The sequence below is a fragment of the Haliotis rubra genome, unplaced genomic scaffold, assembly GCF_003918875.1.
Source record: "Haliotis rubra isolate DU_JTF1 unplaced genomic scaffold, ASM391887v1 Scf411, whole genome shotgun sequence".
NCBI lineage: Eukaryota > Metazoa > Mollusca > Gastropoda > Lepetellida > Haliotidae > Haliotis > Haliotis rubra.
In genome coordinates, this window is record NW_025767093.1 from 454,296 (window position 1) to 470,717 (window position 16,422).

At 43.8% G+C, this 16,422-nt stretch overlaps 1 protein-coding gene across 1 annotated transcript; it reads left to right on the plus strand.

Annotated features, from left to right (window-relative positions):
- The first annotated feature begins 800 nt into the window (after positions 1 to 800).
- Positions 801 to 15,941, plus strand: LOC124288093 (antichymotrypsin-2-like). The gene is made up of 4 exons (XM_046724660.1): positions 801 to 928; positions 6,694 to 7,535; positions 11,882 to 12,213; positions 14,315 to 15,941. Exons 1-3 carry the CDS (start codon positions 871 to 873, stop codon positions 12,203 to 12,205), a joined length of 1,224 nt encoding a protein of 407 aa, XP_046580616.1. The 5' UTR covers positions 801 to 870; the 3' UTR covers positions 12,206 to 12,213; positions 14,315 to 15,941.
- Positions 15,942 to 16,422: the final 481 nt, after the last annotated feature.

Consider the following 16,422-nt stretch of genomic DNA (forward strand, 5'->3'; position numbering starts at 1 on the left):
AAGTCCCCATGGTCCCTAGCATGGTTATCTACCTTTCTATGATTACATGCTAAATGTACATGTTCATCTGGGATAGTATAGATACTTTACTGTCCTTCGTTGACAGATTTTTATATTCATTAAGTTTATTTTTAGATGGGATTTTCAATATCGTTGACATACTGCCGACGTGACATTAAATTTCACTCACTCGCGCACGCACTCACGCACTCGCTCACTCGCTGACTTGCTCGCTCGCTCACTTTCAAAATATTGTTTTGGATAAACACTGCACCAGTACAAAATGTTTACAATCAACAATCGTTTGTGTATTCAACAATCCCTGTGTATACATTTATTTCCAAATAACAGCCCCCACTTCGATACATTGTTTACGATAAACATTACATCCCCTTCACTAGTCTGTCATACAGACCCTGAAACAAATGTATCCAAGAAAGCCCATGCACGTGTAGAATATGTGGCACGTCTTGAAACCACCTTTACAATCATCGCCAACGTTATTTGTGTATGTCCCCGTAATACATTGTTTCAACAATAGTTTCATATCACCCTTTTCATGGTGTTTTCCGTGAAAAACTATTTTGCCGGCAGATTTGGTGGTCCAAAATTGAATTGGAACCTCACGTGCATCACAGGGACGGTTGGAACTGCCCTGGAGTGTGGCCTTCGTTGACCTGGGCAATTCTATTCGCCAACAGGGTGCAGGGGCAGTACTTTTGGCCAACTCTGCACACTGTACGCTGTAGCTGTAGAGGGGAAGTGACACGTGACTCAACGCGAGGCTGGCTGACTATAAATACGGAAACCAAGCTGAAGATTTCAGTTGTCAATGACACTTACACAACAGCGGTTTGTTACGGTATCAAGATGGACAGACGTCAAACTCTCGCCCTGTTTCTCTTATGTGGAATCCTTCTTCTGTGTGGTGAGTAGATATACTAGATTGTACTAACGTGGTGAGTAGATATACTAGATTGTACTAACGTGGTTCCTTATGTACTATTCATGTCGAAATGCCCTTGACAGATGTTCTTTCGTATATTTTCGGATCCCTCGAATGTTCACATGTCCTGGTTATTGTAGGAAACAAATTTCAATATTGTAATTAATATGAGGCGACTTATTTCGCCCACAGCAGGTGGGAGTATGCACTCAAATGCCCTTCGTTATGAGTAGGGAGTTTGAGCATTAGGTCACCGATGTATGCGACCTACAGGTGTCATGGCATCTTCTTAAGGAGCAGCACGCGGCTGAGAAACCCAAGTATGCCTCACAAGAGAGGCAGCTAAAGTCTCTTTTTCTTCACTTTTCTGGATCTATTCGTGTTACCCGGGTCCCACTGTGCTTTGACAATCTAGACAAGAATTTTCAGCGTGAAGGATGATAAGACACAAAAGTTATTAGACTTCACGAATGAGTTTCTGTGTTAAGTGTTTGACACGTACCTAGAAAACCTCGCAGACGGAAATGTTTAAACCTGTCGTGTGAGTCGCACAAAATCTAAATGTCACGAATATAAACGCGTTTAAAAAACTCAGAAATTCATTTCCGCATACGGAATACTATTCACATGAGTTGAACATTCAAATGTTGGTGGTATGAGGGTCCTATAAATTGAAATCTGCCAGGTAAACAGCTGGTAATGAAGGGCAATGTACACACCGACACGCGTGGAATGCGGGACTATGTAAATGTATCCATTCTTATAGGCAATAGGTTTGTTCTGAAAGGTCTTGCATCACGTGGATCCCAGCCTCGCACACAATGCGTTGCCTGTAATATTCAAATATTCTCCGGCGAAAGTGGATTGAAGGATTAACGAATGCCTAGTGAAACGTACAGTCATTGTTTAAGGAAATTATACATTTCGCCACTGTTGGCTAATGTGCGGCCAGGAATGTGATATCTGTGTAAGCGCTGTGTGAAATACAAAATGTTCTAAATGTATATAGTGACTGAGTTTGGTTTTACGCCGTTTTTAGCAATATTCCAGCAATATCACATGGGAGACACCAGAAATGGGCTTCACACATTGTACCCATGTGGGGAATCGAACCCGGGTCTTTGGCGTGGCGAGCGAACGCTTTAACCACTAGGCTACCCCGCCGCCTGCTAAATGTATCTAGAGAAAACCGGATATAAACAATAGTTGATCAGTATGATAGGACGTATGTGGAGAGGTCAAACCAAACTACGTCGAAACGAGGAATATCTGATTCTTACATACTATACTACCCATCAAAAGTTTAGAACCACCAGAGTAAATGCAGCCACTTTCTTCATTCAACTGTTCTGTACTAGATTTTGCCAAATATTCCATCCTGTGTAAAGGTATTGTTTACACGTGAACTGATGTAATGTGGAACAAATTCGTAACGTTGAAAAAAGAATTGTCATGAGTTCAGTAAATGATGAAAATCAGTGAAAATTGGCAAATTCTTAACAAAACTTTACATCAAAACGCAGCTGTTCACATGCACGATATTTGCACTTGCTCTTTACGTGTGCATTTTACATCACCCCCTTCAGTCAAAACGCAGCTGTTCACATGCACGATATTTGCACTTGCTCTTTACCAATTTGATGCATGATCCTCGTGCAATTCATCTGCATAAGGTTTGCACTTGGTTCCCCCAAGTTAGTGGAGAAATTCAACTTTGATGTAACCAAATGTATATACATAACATATAGTGAGTGCTTTAAGTGAGTGTAAACTTTTGATGGGTAGTATAGAATCTCGTAAACCCGCACGACAGTCCGGATAAGCGAGCGTTTCATTACTTATACTGGAGCAGACGATACAAGGCGTGGGTTAAGTTTTAGGACTAACATAGAATCCGTCCTGTCCGAAGTACAGTCAACCCTGTCAATCCGGATACCCTTCTGTACGGCCATTTTGTATACAGTGCACTCTGTCAATACCGGCATCACTATATAATAGTTCCCTACTTCCAGTATGATTCCCAACCATGGACAGACTCACGTCACTCTGAACAAACCACCACCTCACGTTAATCCAGAAATGTGTTACTACGAACAGTGCCGTCCGCATTAGCGAGGTTTCGCAGTAAAATGGTGTTGTTGTTGGCGTATTGGGTGGACCGCATGTACTCATCACAGGGCAGGTGTTTCCCATCGGAATAAAATTTCAGGGCGTTTTTGCTTCTTAACCCACGCAAAGCTGAGGTCGTCATAATGATTTGCACGTGGCATACGTTGGTTGTACAACTGCGTCGCCCAGTGGCGGAAGCATGGGTGTTATGTGTGCGTGCCTTTTTGTTTGGGCTGCAAATTCAGGAAAATGATTCACGTACGTCATTTCAGAATTGCATCACTCCACAAAGACGATAGTATTCGCCGTCTAGAGTCGTGATCGGATCCGTTGATCGTAGGTTCGAATCCCAGACGCTGAGTGTAATCTTTCTCGCGGGTAAAGGTATCATGCAAACATCGCCTCCTTCAGTCTGTCGGAGCACAGGTGCCCAGATCGTTTGATAAGGTGGCAAGAGTTGCGTCCCTTGGCCACACCAGGAGCCTATCTAATCACGACTATGATATCTAAATTAGCCAGCACCATACCTGTGATTGTGGGTTTCACTAAAGTTGTTCACGGCAGAGACCAGCATCCGTTCAGGCTGTCATCCCAGATTAAGCTGACACGCTGTTCACATCGGCCCGAACCCAGCTCCCTCACTCACTCACCCACTCTTCCAATAACAACCGATACAACGTCACTGCTGAAAAAACAAACCAATGTCCCTTGGCATCAGTCCAGTGTTACCAAAGTAACGGGATCTGGTATAAACCAAAGAGCTGGACATCACCTAAGAGGTGACGGAGACACTTGCCAACATCTGTAAGACACAGATACGGAATCAATGTCGTGTCTTCTGCTCGCTCTGCATATGTTGTGTCCTTGACCTTAGTGGACTTAGGGTTAAGGGTAGCCTTGCTCCAAGCCCAAACTGAATGCTAATCCCATGGATGTATAGTAATTCTATCCTTTAAAGGAGCAAGTCTAGATAAGCGGACAGTACATATACAGCCTGTTATTCATATTCATTTAGAAATGATCATTTAAGCTATCAATTATTACCGTGAAGATTTGTGCAAGTCTAGGACATAGGTTAGCGACACACTCATATTGCAGACCTCGCTGCTTATCTCCAGAAACGAACACGACCCCCGGAAGTGCTTGTTGCGGAATTAACGACTTGTTAACATATTAATCTCACGCGTCCGATATCATACTACAGCAATATTGGCTTGTATCTACCGCCATAATTTTATACAACCCTCTCATTATCAGGAAGGGGATGATTTGGTTATCAAAGCATCTGGAAGTGTCTAAGTCAACAACTTGTTACAGCTGGGGGAGCCATGGCCTTAAAGAAGTGGATCTATGTCGTAGGTTTCATCTGTCTACAGTGGTCCATGTCCAGTTGCCATTGTGACCACACCATCTCCATTTTACCTTCGTTTATTCTGTGTACATACTGAGTTATCTCTTACATAAACACTCGCCTGGGTTTTCACAATGATATAAACTTTTAATGGAGATTTCTGAAGAAAGAGTGGTAGATTCGCATGTTTTGTGGATTCATATTGAAACGGTTCTTTGTTATTATCAAATGTTAAATTAGAAACTGATCAGGAGTAAATAATTGACTTATATACTGAGTGGGAACGCCTCAAGAGCAGTCTTAAGAGCCCAGTTACGATCTGAAGACAAACTGACATAGAACAGGCTTAGGAACATACCTACGATCTGAAAAAAACAACCGACATAGAACATACTTACGAACTGAAAAAGAGCTGACTTAAGAGTCGTCTTAAGAACAGATTTAAAATCTGAAAATGAGCTGATATAAGAACACACTTACGAACAGACTTGCGATCTGAAAAAGAGCTGACTCAAAAGCCGACTTAATAACAGATTTTATATCTGAAAAAGAACTGACTCAAGAGCCGACTTGCGAGGACCAGATTGCGTGTGTCAGGAAGGTGTCCGCCACAGTCCCATACTGACGCTGTACGTCACAGGGCTCGACCACGTAGTCATTGTACTGGCTGTAGTGCAGATTGTGACGTCATATTATAATAGCTTCCAAAACTCACTAACGCAAGACAATAATTCATACAAACAATTTCGTCACAAAATAATTGTAAAACAGTTAATCCTTAGACAAATGACACATTAATCTGGTGCTGTATTTAAATGTGTTCAGTGCCAGCACGCGTGGCAGCCATGACTCGTGTCCAAGGCATGTCCGTGTGGACTTCGACCTGTTGTGACAGTCCTGTCTGTCTGGGGTCTACATTCACACAAACATGTCGCAGTGTAGCAGTTTTGCATGAATCATCACAGCATTGAAATGCAATGATGAGCTGTACTGGCAATACGAACATAGAAGACAAGCACATTTGTCCACGAGAAGATTTATTGCGTGCGTGTGTGCGTGCGCTAGAGCTATTCTTGATCATTGCCGAGTTACATCGTGCTGGTCGATGCCACTGGTTGTGCATCGATGTCTACAAATATAATTTTGATTGTAACAAATAAACCCATATAAATTGAGCCCCGTGGAGACCAGAGATCCAGAAATCTACACTTTCTTCATTTAGGGCTTTAGCATTGCAGGGAGGGCTGGGCTGTATGGGCTGTGAGACAGACTAAGCATGTCCTGTTGAGTGGTCTGCAATCTTAGTTTCACAGCAAATTAGACAGTTGTTGTCTGAACCTCCCACAGACAACATATTGTTTACATCAGGTAATACATCTGAATCTACAGTATCAACTGATAATACCGACCCAGCGTCTCTGTCCGGACTGTCTGTCTGATTACAACCGTGATAAATCAGAGGGTGAGGTCTAGCCTACCTTTGAAGAAAAGCTGGGATCTGTCAGAAATATCTTTGACTTTGAGGAAAACTTTCGTTCCACCGTGGTTGAAAACGCACAAAATGTTTCTTTGCACGAAGAAATATAATTCCTGCCCATAATACCTCTTCTACAGGACACCCAGCGTGCCTGCGCGAAGGTTATCTTCAGGACAATTTTCCCCGGTTTTATGTAACAATTATATTGTTCAGTATCCTCTTGTATTGTCCCCTATATTGTATGGTGTGAATATGAGACTTTGCTCCGCCCGTCAACAAGTCACGACAGATTGTTCACAACACTGTAGATCAGTGCTGTGCTCGGAGAGATGTAGGATGGATGACAGCATTTGGGACTCCTGGGAGTTACTCGGGCGTCTGAACTGGAGGAGCATATGAAGCAGATGTGGTGTCCCCTTATGCAGTTTTGAAATATGCCTTTTTTCACCAAGCAGTGAATGGGTACCCGGTGGGTGACTGTTAACCTTCCAGTTTTCTGATACCAAAACTAGTGAAATGATAATAGCTATGGGCAAAGTTCATTTCAGCAGTTATATTTTGTCCTAAGCAGGTCACGACACACGAATCACGGACTCGAACCTTGAACAAAGGATCCTTGTCGTGTGGCCAGCATCTAAGCAGGCCTAGGTTGCCACCCGGTGATTATACGTTATATTGCTTGACTTGAACAGAAACATGTCACGGGTGATTAAGAACCTAAATGCATACAAATCCGTGAAGTGTAGCCAGTGCGCAAAACAATATTCATTCACTTGTATGGCCTTTTATTCACATGTATTTTCTTTACAGATGTGCACTGTAAACCAAGCCGACGTGTCACAGGCGAAGCACTCCAGCCTTTCCTGGCTAGAGCTTGTAACCGGGTGAGTCTTGGTGTCTACGAAGAAGTCGCTACCAGCAACAACAACGTCGTCTTCTCTCCACTCAGCCTCTGCACTCTCCTCGCTGTGTGTGTAAGAAGCGCGTCGGACAAGACTCTCAACGAACTCAGAAAGAGCTTGTTTCTGGAGCTAGTCGACAAGCGGGAGATGTTATCAGTATATGGAGCTGTATATCGTGGTTTCGTGGACGACCCAAACGTCAACATCTCTACCACAAACATCATGTTCGTCAACAAGAATTTCCAACTGGTCGACAAGGCAGCTGAAGATTATCAACAGACGTTTAATGGAACATTTAAGGAATTTGACCCCCAGAGGAAGTCTGAAGTATCCACAAGCATCAACAACATGGTGTCGTCTGCTACCAATGGAATGCTGAAGGGGAAGCTGACAGCAGACGACATCACCTCTGACCAGGCGCTGTACCTGTTCAACACGCTGTTCATGAGCGCTCGATGGAAGGACCAGTTTGCTTCTAGGGAAACCCGCCAACAGAAGTTCTACTTGAACAGTACCACGCACGTCATGGTTCCAACCATGCACAGAAGGGGCTACTACAGGTGGAACAGTAACAAAAAACTTGGGTTCGAAATCCTGGAGCTACCCTATGAAGGAAACCGATTCGCCATGTACATTATCTTACCTCTCGAGAAGGACGGTCTTAGCAAGCTGGAGGAGACGCTCACGCCCGAGAGAACACTCCGTTTGGAGAAGGCAATCACTAAGATGAAGAAGGCCGCCAGGAGAGAGGTAGGTAATGATTATACTGACGTACTAAAGAAACAGGACTCTTTTTGCATATGCTCTTAACATAGCATCAAGGGTTCGTCCCAAACTGATGCTTACATTACCCTCCAGTTGCCAAGTGCTAATGGGTTCTGCTAGATTTAGGCTGAGATTTGACATGAAGTTAAAACACTGGAGTCGTGTGAAAAAAGCTGCCTCTCTAAGATGCATTCAAATCACGTGCTGCTTATAGGGTTTGTTTGTCGATCTACATGGCTTTATTAAGTCCCACTGATTCGAACTTTCAGTCTCACCGCTTTTAAGCAGAAGAATACCTTTGCTCGCCAGTACCGTTCAAGTTCTAAACCTTGAAATGAGTATGATATGTGATTTATGTTATCAAGTTACGGTTAAGGAATGCGAATCTGAACATTCGGATTGCCAGATCAAATGTGATTTTCAATGATTTGAGCAAAACTTGCTAGGTCAGCACAAGTCACTCAAGTCTGACTTCCTTAACCCCCAGGGTCCGGCTTCACGAAGCTTACTTAGGGCTACGACCGTCGTGATCCATGTTAAAGAACTTGATTTGCATTGGCTTCTTGTTTGACGCACTCAGCAACATCTCAGCTGTTAATGTTAATCAGCAACATCCCAGCTGTAAATGTTAATCAGCAATACCCCAGCTGTTAATGTTAATCAGCAATATCCCAGCTGTAAATGTTAATCAGCAATACCCCAGCTGTTAATGTTAATCAGCAATATCCCAGCTGTAAATGTTAATCAGCAATACCCCAGCTGTTAATGTTAATCAGCAATACCCCAGCTGTTAATGTTAATCAGCAATATCCCAGCTGTAAATGTTAATCAGCCATATCCCAGCTGTAAATGTTAATCAGCAATACCCCAGCTGTTAATGTTAATCAGCAATATCCCAGCTGTAAATGTTAATCAGCAATACCCCAGCTGTTAATGTTAATCATCAGTATCCCAGCTGTAAATGTTAATCAGCAATATCCCAGCTGTAAATGTTAATCAGCAATACCCCAGCTGTTAATGTTAATCAGCAATACCCCAGCTGTTAATGTTAATCAGCAATATCCCAGCTGTAAATGTTAATCAGCCATATCCCAGCTGTAAATGTAAATCAGCAATACCCCAGCTGTTAATGTTAATCAGCAATACCCCAGCTGTTAATGTTAATCAGCAACATCCCAGAAGTTAATGTTAATCATCAGTATCCCAGCTGTAAATGTTAATCAGCAATATCCCAGCTGTAAATGTTAATCAGCAACATCTCAGCTGTAAATGTTAATCAGCCATATCCCAGCTGTAAATGTTAATCAGCAATACCCCAGCTGTTAATGTTAATCAGCAATATCCCAGCTGTAATTGTTAATCAGCAATACCCCAGCTGTTAATGTTAATCAGCAATATCCCAGCTGTTAATGTTAATCAGCAACATCCCAGAAGTTAATGTTAATCATCAGTATCCCAGCTGTAAATGTTAATCAGCAATATCCCAGCTGTAAATGTGAATAAGCAGTATCCCAGCTGTTAATCAGCAATATTCCAGCTGTAAATGTTAATCACCAATATCCCAGCTGTAAATGTAAATCAGCCATATCCCAGCTGTAAATGTAAATCAGCCATATCCCAGCTGTTAATGTTAATCAGCCATATCCAAGCTGTTAATGTTAATCAGCAACATCCCAGAAGTTAATGTTAATCAGCCCTATCCCAGCTGTTAATGTTAATCAGCCATATCCCAGAAGTTAATGTTAATCATCAGTATCCCAGCTGTAAATGTTAATCAGCAATATCCCAGCTGTAAATGTGAATAAGCAGTATCCCAGCTGTTAATCAGCAATATTCCAGCTGTAAATGTTAATCACCAATATCCCAGCTGTAAATGTAAATCAGCCATATCCCAGCTGTAAATGTAAATCAGCCATATCCCAGCTGTTAATGTTAATCAGCCATATCCAAGCTGTTAATGTTAATCAGCAACATCCCAGAAGTTAATGTTAATCAGCCATATCCCAGCTGTTAATGTTAATCAGCAACATCCCAGCTGTTAATGTTAATCACCAATATCCCAGCTGTAAATGTTAATCACCAATATCCCAGCTGTAAATGTAAATCAGCCATATCCCAGCTGTAAATGTAAATCAGCCATATCCCAGCTGTAAATGTTAATCACCAATATCCCAGCTGTAAATGTTAATCAGCCATATCCCAGCTGTTAATGTTAATCAGCAATATCCCAGCTGTTAATGTTAATCAGCAACATCCCAGAAGTTAATGTTAATCAGCCATATCCCAGCTGTTAATGTTAATCAGCAACATCCCAGCTGTTAATGTTAATCACCAATATCCCAGCTGTAAATGTTAATCACCAATATCCCAGCTGTAAATGTAAATCAGCCATATCCCAGCTGTAAATGTAAATCAGCCATATCCCAGCTGTAAATGTTAATCACCAATATCCCAGCTGTAAATGTTAATCAGCCATATCCCAGCTGTTAATGTTAATCGGCAATATCCCAGCTGTTAATGTTAATCAGCCATATCCGAGCTGTAAATGTTAATCGGCCATATCCGAGCTGTAAATGTTAATCAGCAACATCCCAGAAGTTAATGTTAATCAGCAACATCCCAGCTGTTAATGTTAATCACCAATATCCCAGCTGTAAATGTTAATCGGCCATATCCCAGCTGTTAAAGTTAATCAGCAACATCCCAGCTGTTAGTGTTAATCAGCAATACCCAAGCTGTTAATGTTAATCAGCCATATCCCAGCTGTTAATGTTAATCAGCAACATCCCAGAAGTTAATGTTAATCAGCAACATCCCAGCTGTTAATGTTAATCACCAATATCCCAGCTGTAAATGTTAATCAGCCATATCCGAGCTGTAAATGTTAATCGGCCATATCCCAGCTGTTAATGTTAATCAGCAACATCCCAGCTGTTAGTGTTAATCAGCAATACCCAAGCTGTTAATGTTAATCAGCCATATCCCAGCTGTTAGTGTTAATCATCAGTATTCCAGCTGTTATTGTTAATCATCAGTATTCCAGCTGTAAATGTTATTAAGCCATATCCCAGCTGTAAATGTTAATCACCAATATCCCAGCTGTAAATGTTAGTCAGCATTATTCCAGCTGTAAATGTTAATCAGCAATACTCCAGCTGTAAATGTTAGTCAGCAATACTCCAGCTGTAAATGTTAGTCAGCATTATTCCAGCTGTAAATGTTCATCGTCATTATTCCAGCTGTAAATGTTCATCATCATTATTCCAGCTGTAAAAAAACAAACTTGCATACACCATACGTGAGTATTCTCATCGAGACCAGGATTCATTGTGACCACGAAACTGTTTCTGTTGTTCCTCTGTTTCGGCATGTCTTCCCTGTTAAACAACCACCATGCTGGTATTGTGTTTGAGCAGCGTTCTGGAACTCCTGGGGACAAAAGACTCCCTGATAAAAACTTCGCAATGATTTGGAATTTAGTCATTTTCGATGTGTGGTTTGCACGTGTGGGGTCTAGGTTTTTACTGATGTTGTACCAAGAATGACTGACTGACTGACTGAGTTTAGGTTTACGTCGCTTTTAGCAATATTCCAGCAATATCACGGCGGGGGAACACCAGAAATGGGCTTAACACATTGCACCCATGTGGGGAATCGAACCCGGGCCTTCGGCGTGACGAGCCAACGCTTTAACCACTAGGCTACCCCACCGCCCCGTACCAAGAATGAAGTTAACGTATTCAATAACATATATCTTGTATACTTGCAATACCATTTATACTTGAGGGGGAATGTTGGTTGTTGTCTGAGGTCTGGGAGAGTAGGTCTGGGTGTACTTATGTCGCTAACTGCCCCCAGCGCACAGGTTGTGCAAACCTGGCTAACAGGTAGCAGGTGGAGAACAACCTTGACCTTTTGAACTCCGAGTCTGCACCAAATGTATCTCACAGACTGGAGAGTTAATAGATACCATACAGAGACGTCGTTGCTGTCTGCAGCCACTCTACTCCAATACTTCCTCCTCATTATACACAGCAATTACACCACTCCTACTACTACTGATACAACCACTGCTACTACTACTACTACTACTACTACTACTTCTACTGCTACTACTACTGCTACCACGACTACTACTACGACTACGACTACTACTATGACTACTACGACTACTACTACTACGTCTAGTACTACTACACCTAGTAATGCTACTGCCCATTTCTGGTGCCCCCCATCCTGATATTGCTGGAATATTGCTTAATGCGGCGTAAATCCCAACTCACTCACTCACTGCTACTATTACTATTTTTATCCTTGTCATTACTATTCAGGTGTACCTACCTAAGTTCTCGATGACACAGTCATTCAGCATGAAGTCAGCCCTACAGAAGTTCGGAATCAAACGGTTGTTTGACGAGCAGAGGGCCGACCTGTCCGGACTGATCAAAGGCGGCAACGTGCACGTCAACGAAGCCTTCCATGATTCCGCCATCGACGTCACGGAGCGCGGGACGGTGGCAGGGACGTACAGCAAGATGGGTTTCTACTACCTCTCCGCCATCCCAGTCTTCAACGTCAACCGCCCCTTCATGTACGTGCTGCGCGACACCACGACGGGCTTCAACGTGTTCATGGGAAGGTGCATTCGGCCGTGACGCAAGAAGTAGGTACATGATAGCTCGGTATAGCGACTTAGTGAGGGGGTGAGTGAGTGAGTGGCGCAACAAGTAGCTACATTATAGCTCGGTACAGCGGGTGAGTGAGTGAGTTGCGCAACAAGTAGATACATGATAGCTCGGTACAGCGAGTGAGTAAGTGAGTGGCGCAACAAGTAGATACATGATAGCTCGGTACAGCGACTGAGTGAGTGAGTGGCGCAACAAGTGGATACATGATAGCTCGGTACAGCGAGTGAGTGAGTGGCGCACAGGTTGATACATGAGAGCTCGGCACAGCGAGTGAGTGAGTGGGTGACGCAACAAGTAGATACATGATAGCTCGGTACAGCGAGTGAGTGAGTGGGTGACGCAACAAGTAGATACATGATAACTCGGTACAGCGAGTGAGTGAGTGGCGCAACAAGTGGATACATGATATCTCGGTATAGCGAGTGAGTGAGTGGGTGGCGCACAGGTTGATACATGATAGCTCGGTACAGCGAGTGAGTGGGTGGTGCACAGGTTGATACATGATAGCTCGGCACAGCGAGTAAGTGAGTGGGTGGCGCAACAAGTAGATACATGATAGCTCGGTACAGCGAGTGGGTGAGTGGGTGGTGCAACAAGTGGATACATGATAGCTCGGTACAGCGAGTAAGTGAGTGAGTGACGCAACAAGTAGATACATGATAGCTCGGTATAGCGAGTGAGTGAGTGGGTGGCGCACAGGTTGATACATGATAGCTTGGTACAGCGAGTGAGTGAGTGGGTGGCGCACAGGTTGATACATGATAGCTCGGTACAGCGAGTGAGTGGGTGGCGCACAGGTTGATACATGATAGCTCGGTACAGCGACTGAGTGAGTGAGTGGCGCAACAAGTGGATACATGATAGCTCGGTACAGCGAGTGAGTGAGTGGCGCACAGGTTGATACATGAGAGCTCGGCACAGCGAGTGAGTGAGTGGGTGACGCAACAAGTAGATACATGATAGCTCGGTACAGCGAGTGAGTGAGTGGGTGACGCAACAAGTAGATACATGATAACTCGGTACAGCGAGTGAGTGAGTGGCGCAACAAGTGGATACATGATATCTCGGTATAGCGAGTGAGTGAGTGGGTGGCGCACAGGTTGATACATGATAGCTCGGTACAGCGAGTGAGTGGGTGGTGCACAGGTTGATACATGATAGCTCGGCACAGCGAGTAAGTGAGTGGGTGGCGCAACAAGTAGATACATGATAGCTCGGTACAGCGAGTGGGTGAGTGGGTGGTGCAACAAGTGGATACATGATAGCTCGGTACAGCGAGTAAGTGAGTGAGTGACGCAACAAGTAGATACATGATAGCTCGGTATAGCGAGTGAGTGAGTGGGTGGCGCACAGGTTGATACATGATAGCTTGGTACAGCGAGTGAGTGAGTGGGTGGCGCACAGGTTGATACATGATAGCTCGGTACAGCGAGTGAGTGGGTGGCGCACAGGTTGATACATGATAGCTCGGTACAGCGACTGAGTGAGTGAATGGCGCAACAAGTAGATACATGATAGCTCGGTACAGCGAGTGAGTGAGTGGCGCACAGGTTGGTACATGATAGCTCGGTACAGCGAGTGAGTGAGTGACGCAACAAGTAGATACGTGATAGCTCGGTACAACGAGTGAGTGAGTGGGTGGCGCAACAAGTGGATACATGATAGCTCGGTATATTGAGTGAGTGAGTGGCGCAACAAGTAGATACATGATAGCTCGGTACAGTGAGTGAGTGAGTGGGTGACGCAACAAGTAGATACATGATAGCTCGGGGCATAGTGAGTGAGTGAGTGAGTGAGTGAGTTGACGTAAGTTACTCACATGGAGGTACTCACGCGAGGTTCCGAAGTTTTATCTTATGTAATATCGGTACGGAAATATGTTTGTATTTATTGTAAATATTGTTCTATATTGTTCTATATTGTTCTATATTGTTCTCAATATGATCGTCACTGTGGATATTCCGTGAGAAACTCCTCTCCGCTACCGGACAGAACCAGGCCAATCTATTACACCATCCGTCTTTGTTTTGGAACAATAAAATATACGTTTCATGAGAGCATTACTCTAATTTTCAGAAACATTCCCACGGAACCCTGATGACGTTCGCTCTCTTTGAAGCTGAAATGTTTCCCCGACGGAAATCTTGTGTGAAACGACAAGAGTTATGTCAAAACAGCGTGAACTGCCCGCCGCCATTGACATGTGGTGGACTTAAAACTTGCATCCGTCCTCACAAACGAACAGGGGACTTTGAGTGTACACAATAGGAGATCAAGTCTCTTGAAGACCAAATGAATGTGTTTATAATGTTTCGTACGTATTGGAAACAGGTTAAAGCATCACTTCCTAGTTTCGACAAGTTCCAGTCTCGCAGTCGGTTTAAACGTGATGTAGAATATTTTGTAACCTGAAAGCATTTGGGGGAATGTGAAGTGGTTCCTCTGAATGTCCTCTGCGGTAGTCAATCGATTACGTACGTGGCAGATGACGTCACTATGACGTCACTAAAATGTTTTGTGATTTCATTCATTGTATCATCAAAATCCTACCGTTTTGAACGCGTAACCTGGCCCATCGAGGCGTTTTCATTGCATGTTTACAAATTAACTCAATGCATCTACTTTATCAACAAGATTTGCTGGCGAAGGGTCCTCTGTATTGGATGTCTAAACCATCTAAATTAAGCTACTATCGTTAAACTCGTATCCCATTTGCAAAGCTGGATGCTCATGCTGTTGATCACTGGCTTGTCCACTCGAGACTCGATTATTTACAGGCCGCCGCCACATAGCTGGAATATTGTCTATTGTCGTTAAAGGCGGTCTCCACCCCATAGCTTTCTGTGTAAGGGTATAAGAGGCTGATACCACTTGTTTTATACAAAATGTTGCTTTACTATCATAGGCGATTCCGTCGAAATTATTGCATCATAAAAACTTATATTGAATGAGAATGTGGTTGACACCAGTTTAAAAGAAAAACGGCATCCACATCTGAACTTATCCATGATGGTAACGTAAGCCACAGTAAAGGATGTACAATCATTGTACTAAGCCCGCTTTGATGAACCTTGACTAATTCGTGAATTGCCTGCCGCCAAAGAGAATACATTCTCACAATGGCATATGCAGGTCATAGTTAAAGACAATACTGAAAGGGGTTCTGACGTGGGCGACAGTTTCAACAACGCCCAGGTATATATCATACAGACTTATCATCTCTCTGAACACTGGAGAACTGATTCTACCCGTGTATATATTGAGAACAGCTGTAAATATGACTGCATGTGTCCGAGTTGACCCAAACTTCCCAGCACGTTTGGAGTTTGTTGAACATTAGTCGTCACTTTCCGTGACCTGCACGCACTATATTTTCATCCGGTATCATTCGTGAACCACTCGCGTCTTTCCGTGAGAAGCCGGGGAAACGTGCACTTGTTGACATGCTCCGGAATGACCCGAGTGTCCTGATGCTCCGGAATGACCCGATTGTCCTGATATTCCGGAATGACTCGAGTGTCCTGATGTTCCGGAATGACCCGAGTGTCCTGACGTAACATCATGTCACGTTCTTCAAATAGTTCATGGCATAGCATTCATATCATAATATATTGACAGTGTCGAGCTATATTTCATCGTATTTATTGTTTTGATGTTTGTATAATTTTTGTATAATATTCGAATAAACAAACCTACACTTGTATATCATGTTTATTGTGTGTAATGGGCGTGGTGGCGGTGTGGAGTGGAGGCGAGGGTGGTGGGTGGGGGCCGGAGGGGCGGTGGGGAGTTAAGTTGGATGGGTGAGGGTGTAGGTGAGAACGGCTGGATGGGTGTGGGTGAGTATGGTTGGATGGGTGACGGTGTAGGTGAGAACGGTTGGATGGGTGATTGTGTGGGTGTGGATGGGTGAGGGTGTAGGTGAGTATAGCTGGATGGGTGAGTATGTGGGTCAGTAAGGCAGGATGGGTGAGGGTGTGGTGAGTATGGCTGGATGGGTGAGGGTGTAGGTGAGTATAACTGGATGTGTGAGGGTGTGGTGAGTAAGGCAGGATGGGTGAGGGTGTGGGTGAGTATAGCTGGATGGATGAGGGTGTTGGTGAGTATAGCTGGATGGGTGAGGGTGTAGGTGAGTTTAGCTGGATGGGTGAGGGTGTGGGTGAGTATAGCTGGATGGGTGATTG

What these genes read in the sequence shown, in the direction of transcription:
- LOC124288093 (XM_046724660.1), top strand. Translation starts at nt 871, where the DNA reads ATGGACAGACGTCAAACTCTCGCCCTGTTTCTCTTATGTGGAATCCTT. An exon ending in TGGAATCCTTCTTCTGTGTG is followed by an intron (nt 929 to 6,693) that starts GTGAGTAGATAT and finishes TTTTCTTTACAG; the next exon opens with ATGTGCACTGTAAACCAAGC. An exon ending in AGAAGGCCGCCAGGAGAGAG is followed by an intron (nt 7,536 to 11,881) that starts GTAGGTAATGAT and finishes ATTACTATTCAG; the next exon opens with GTGTACCTACCTAAGTTCTC.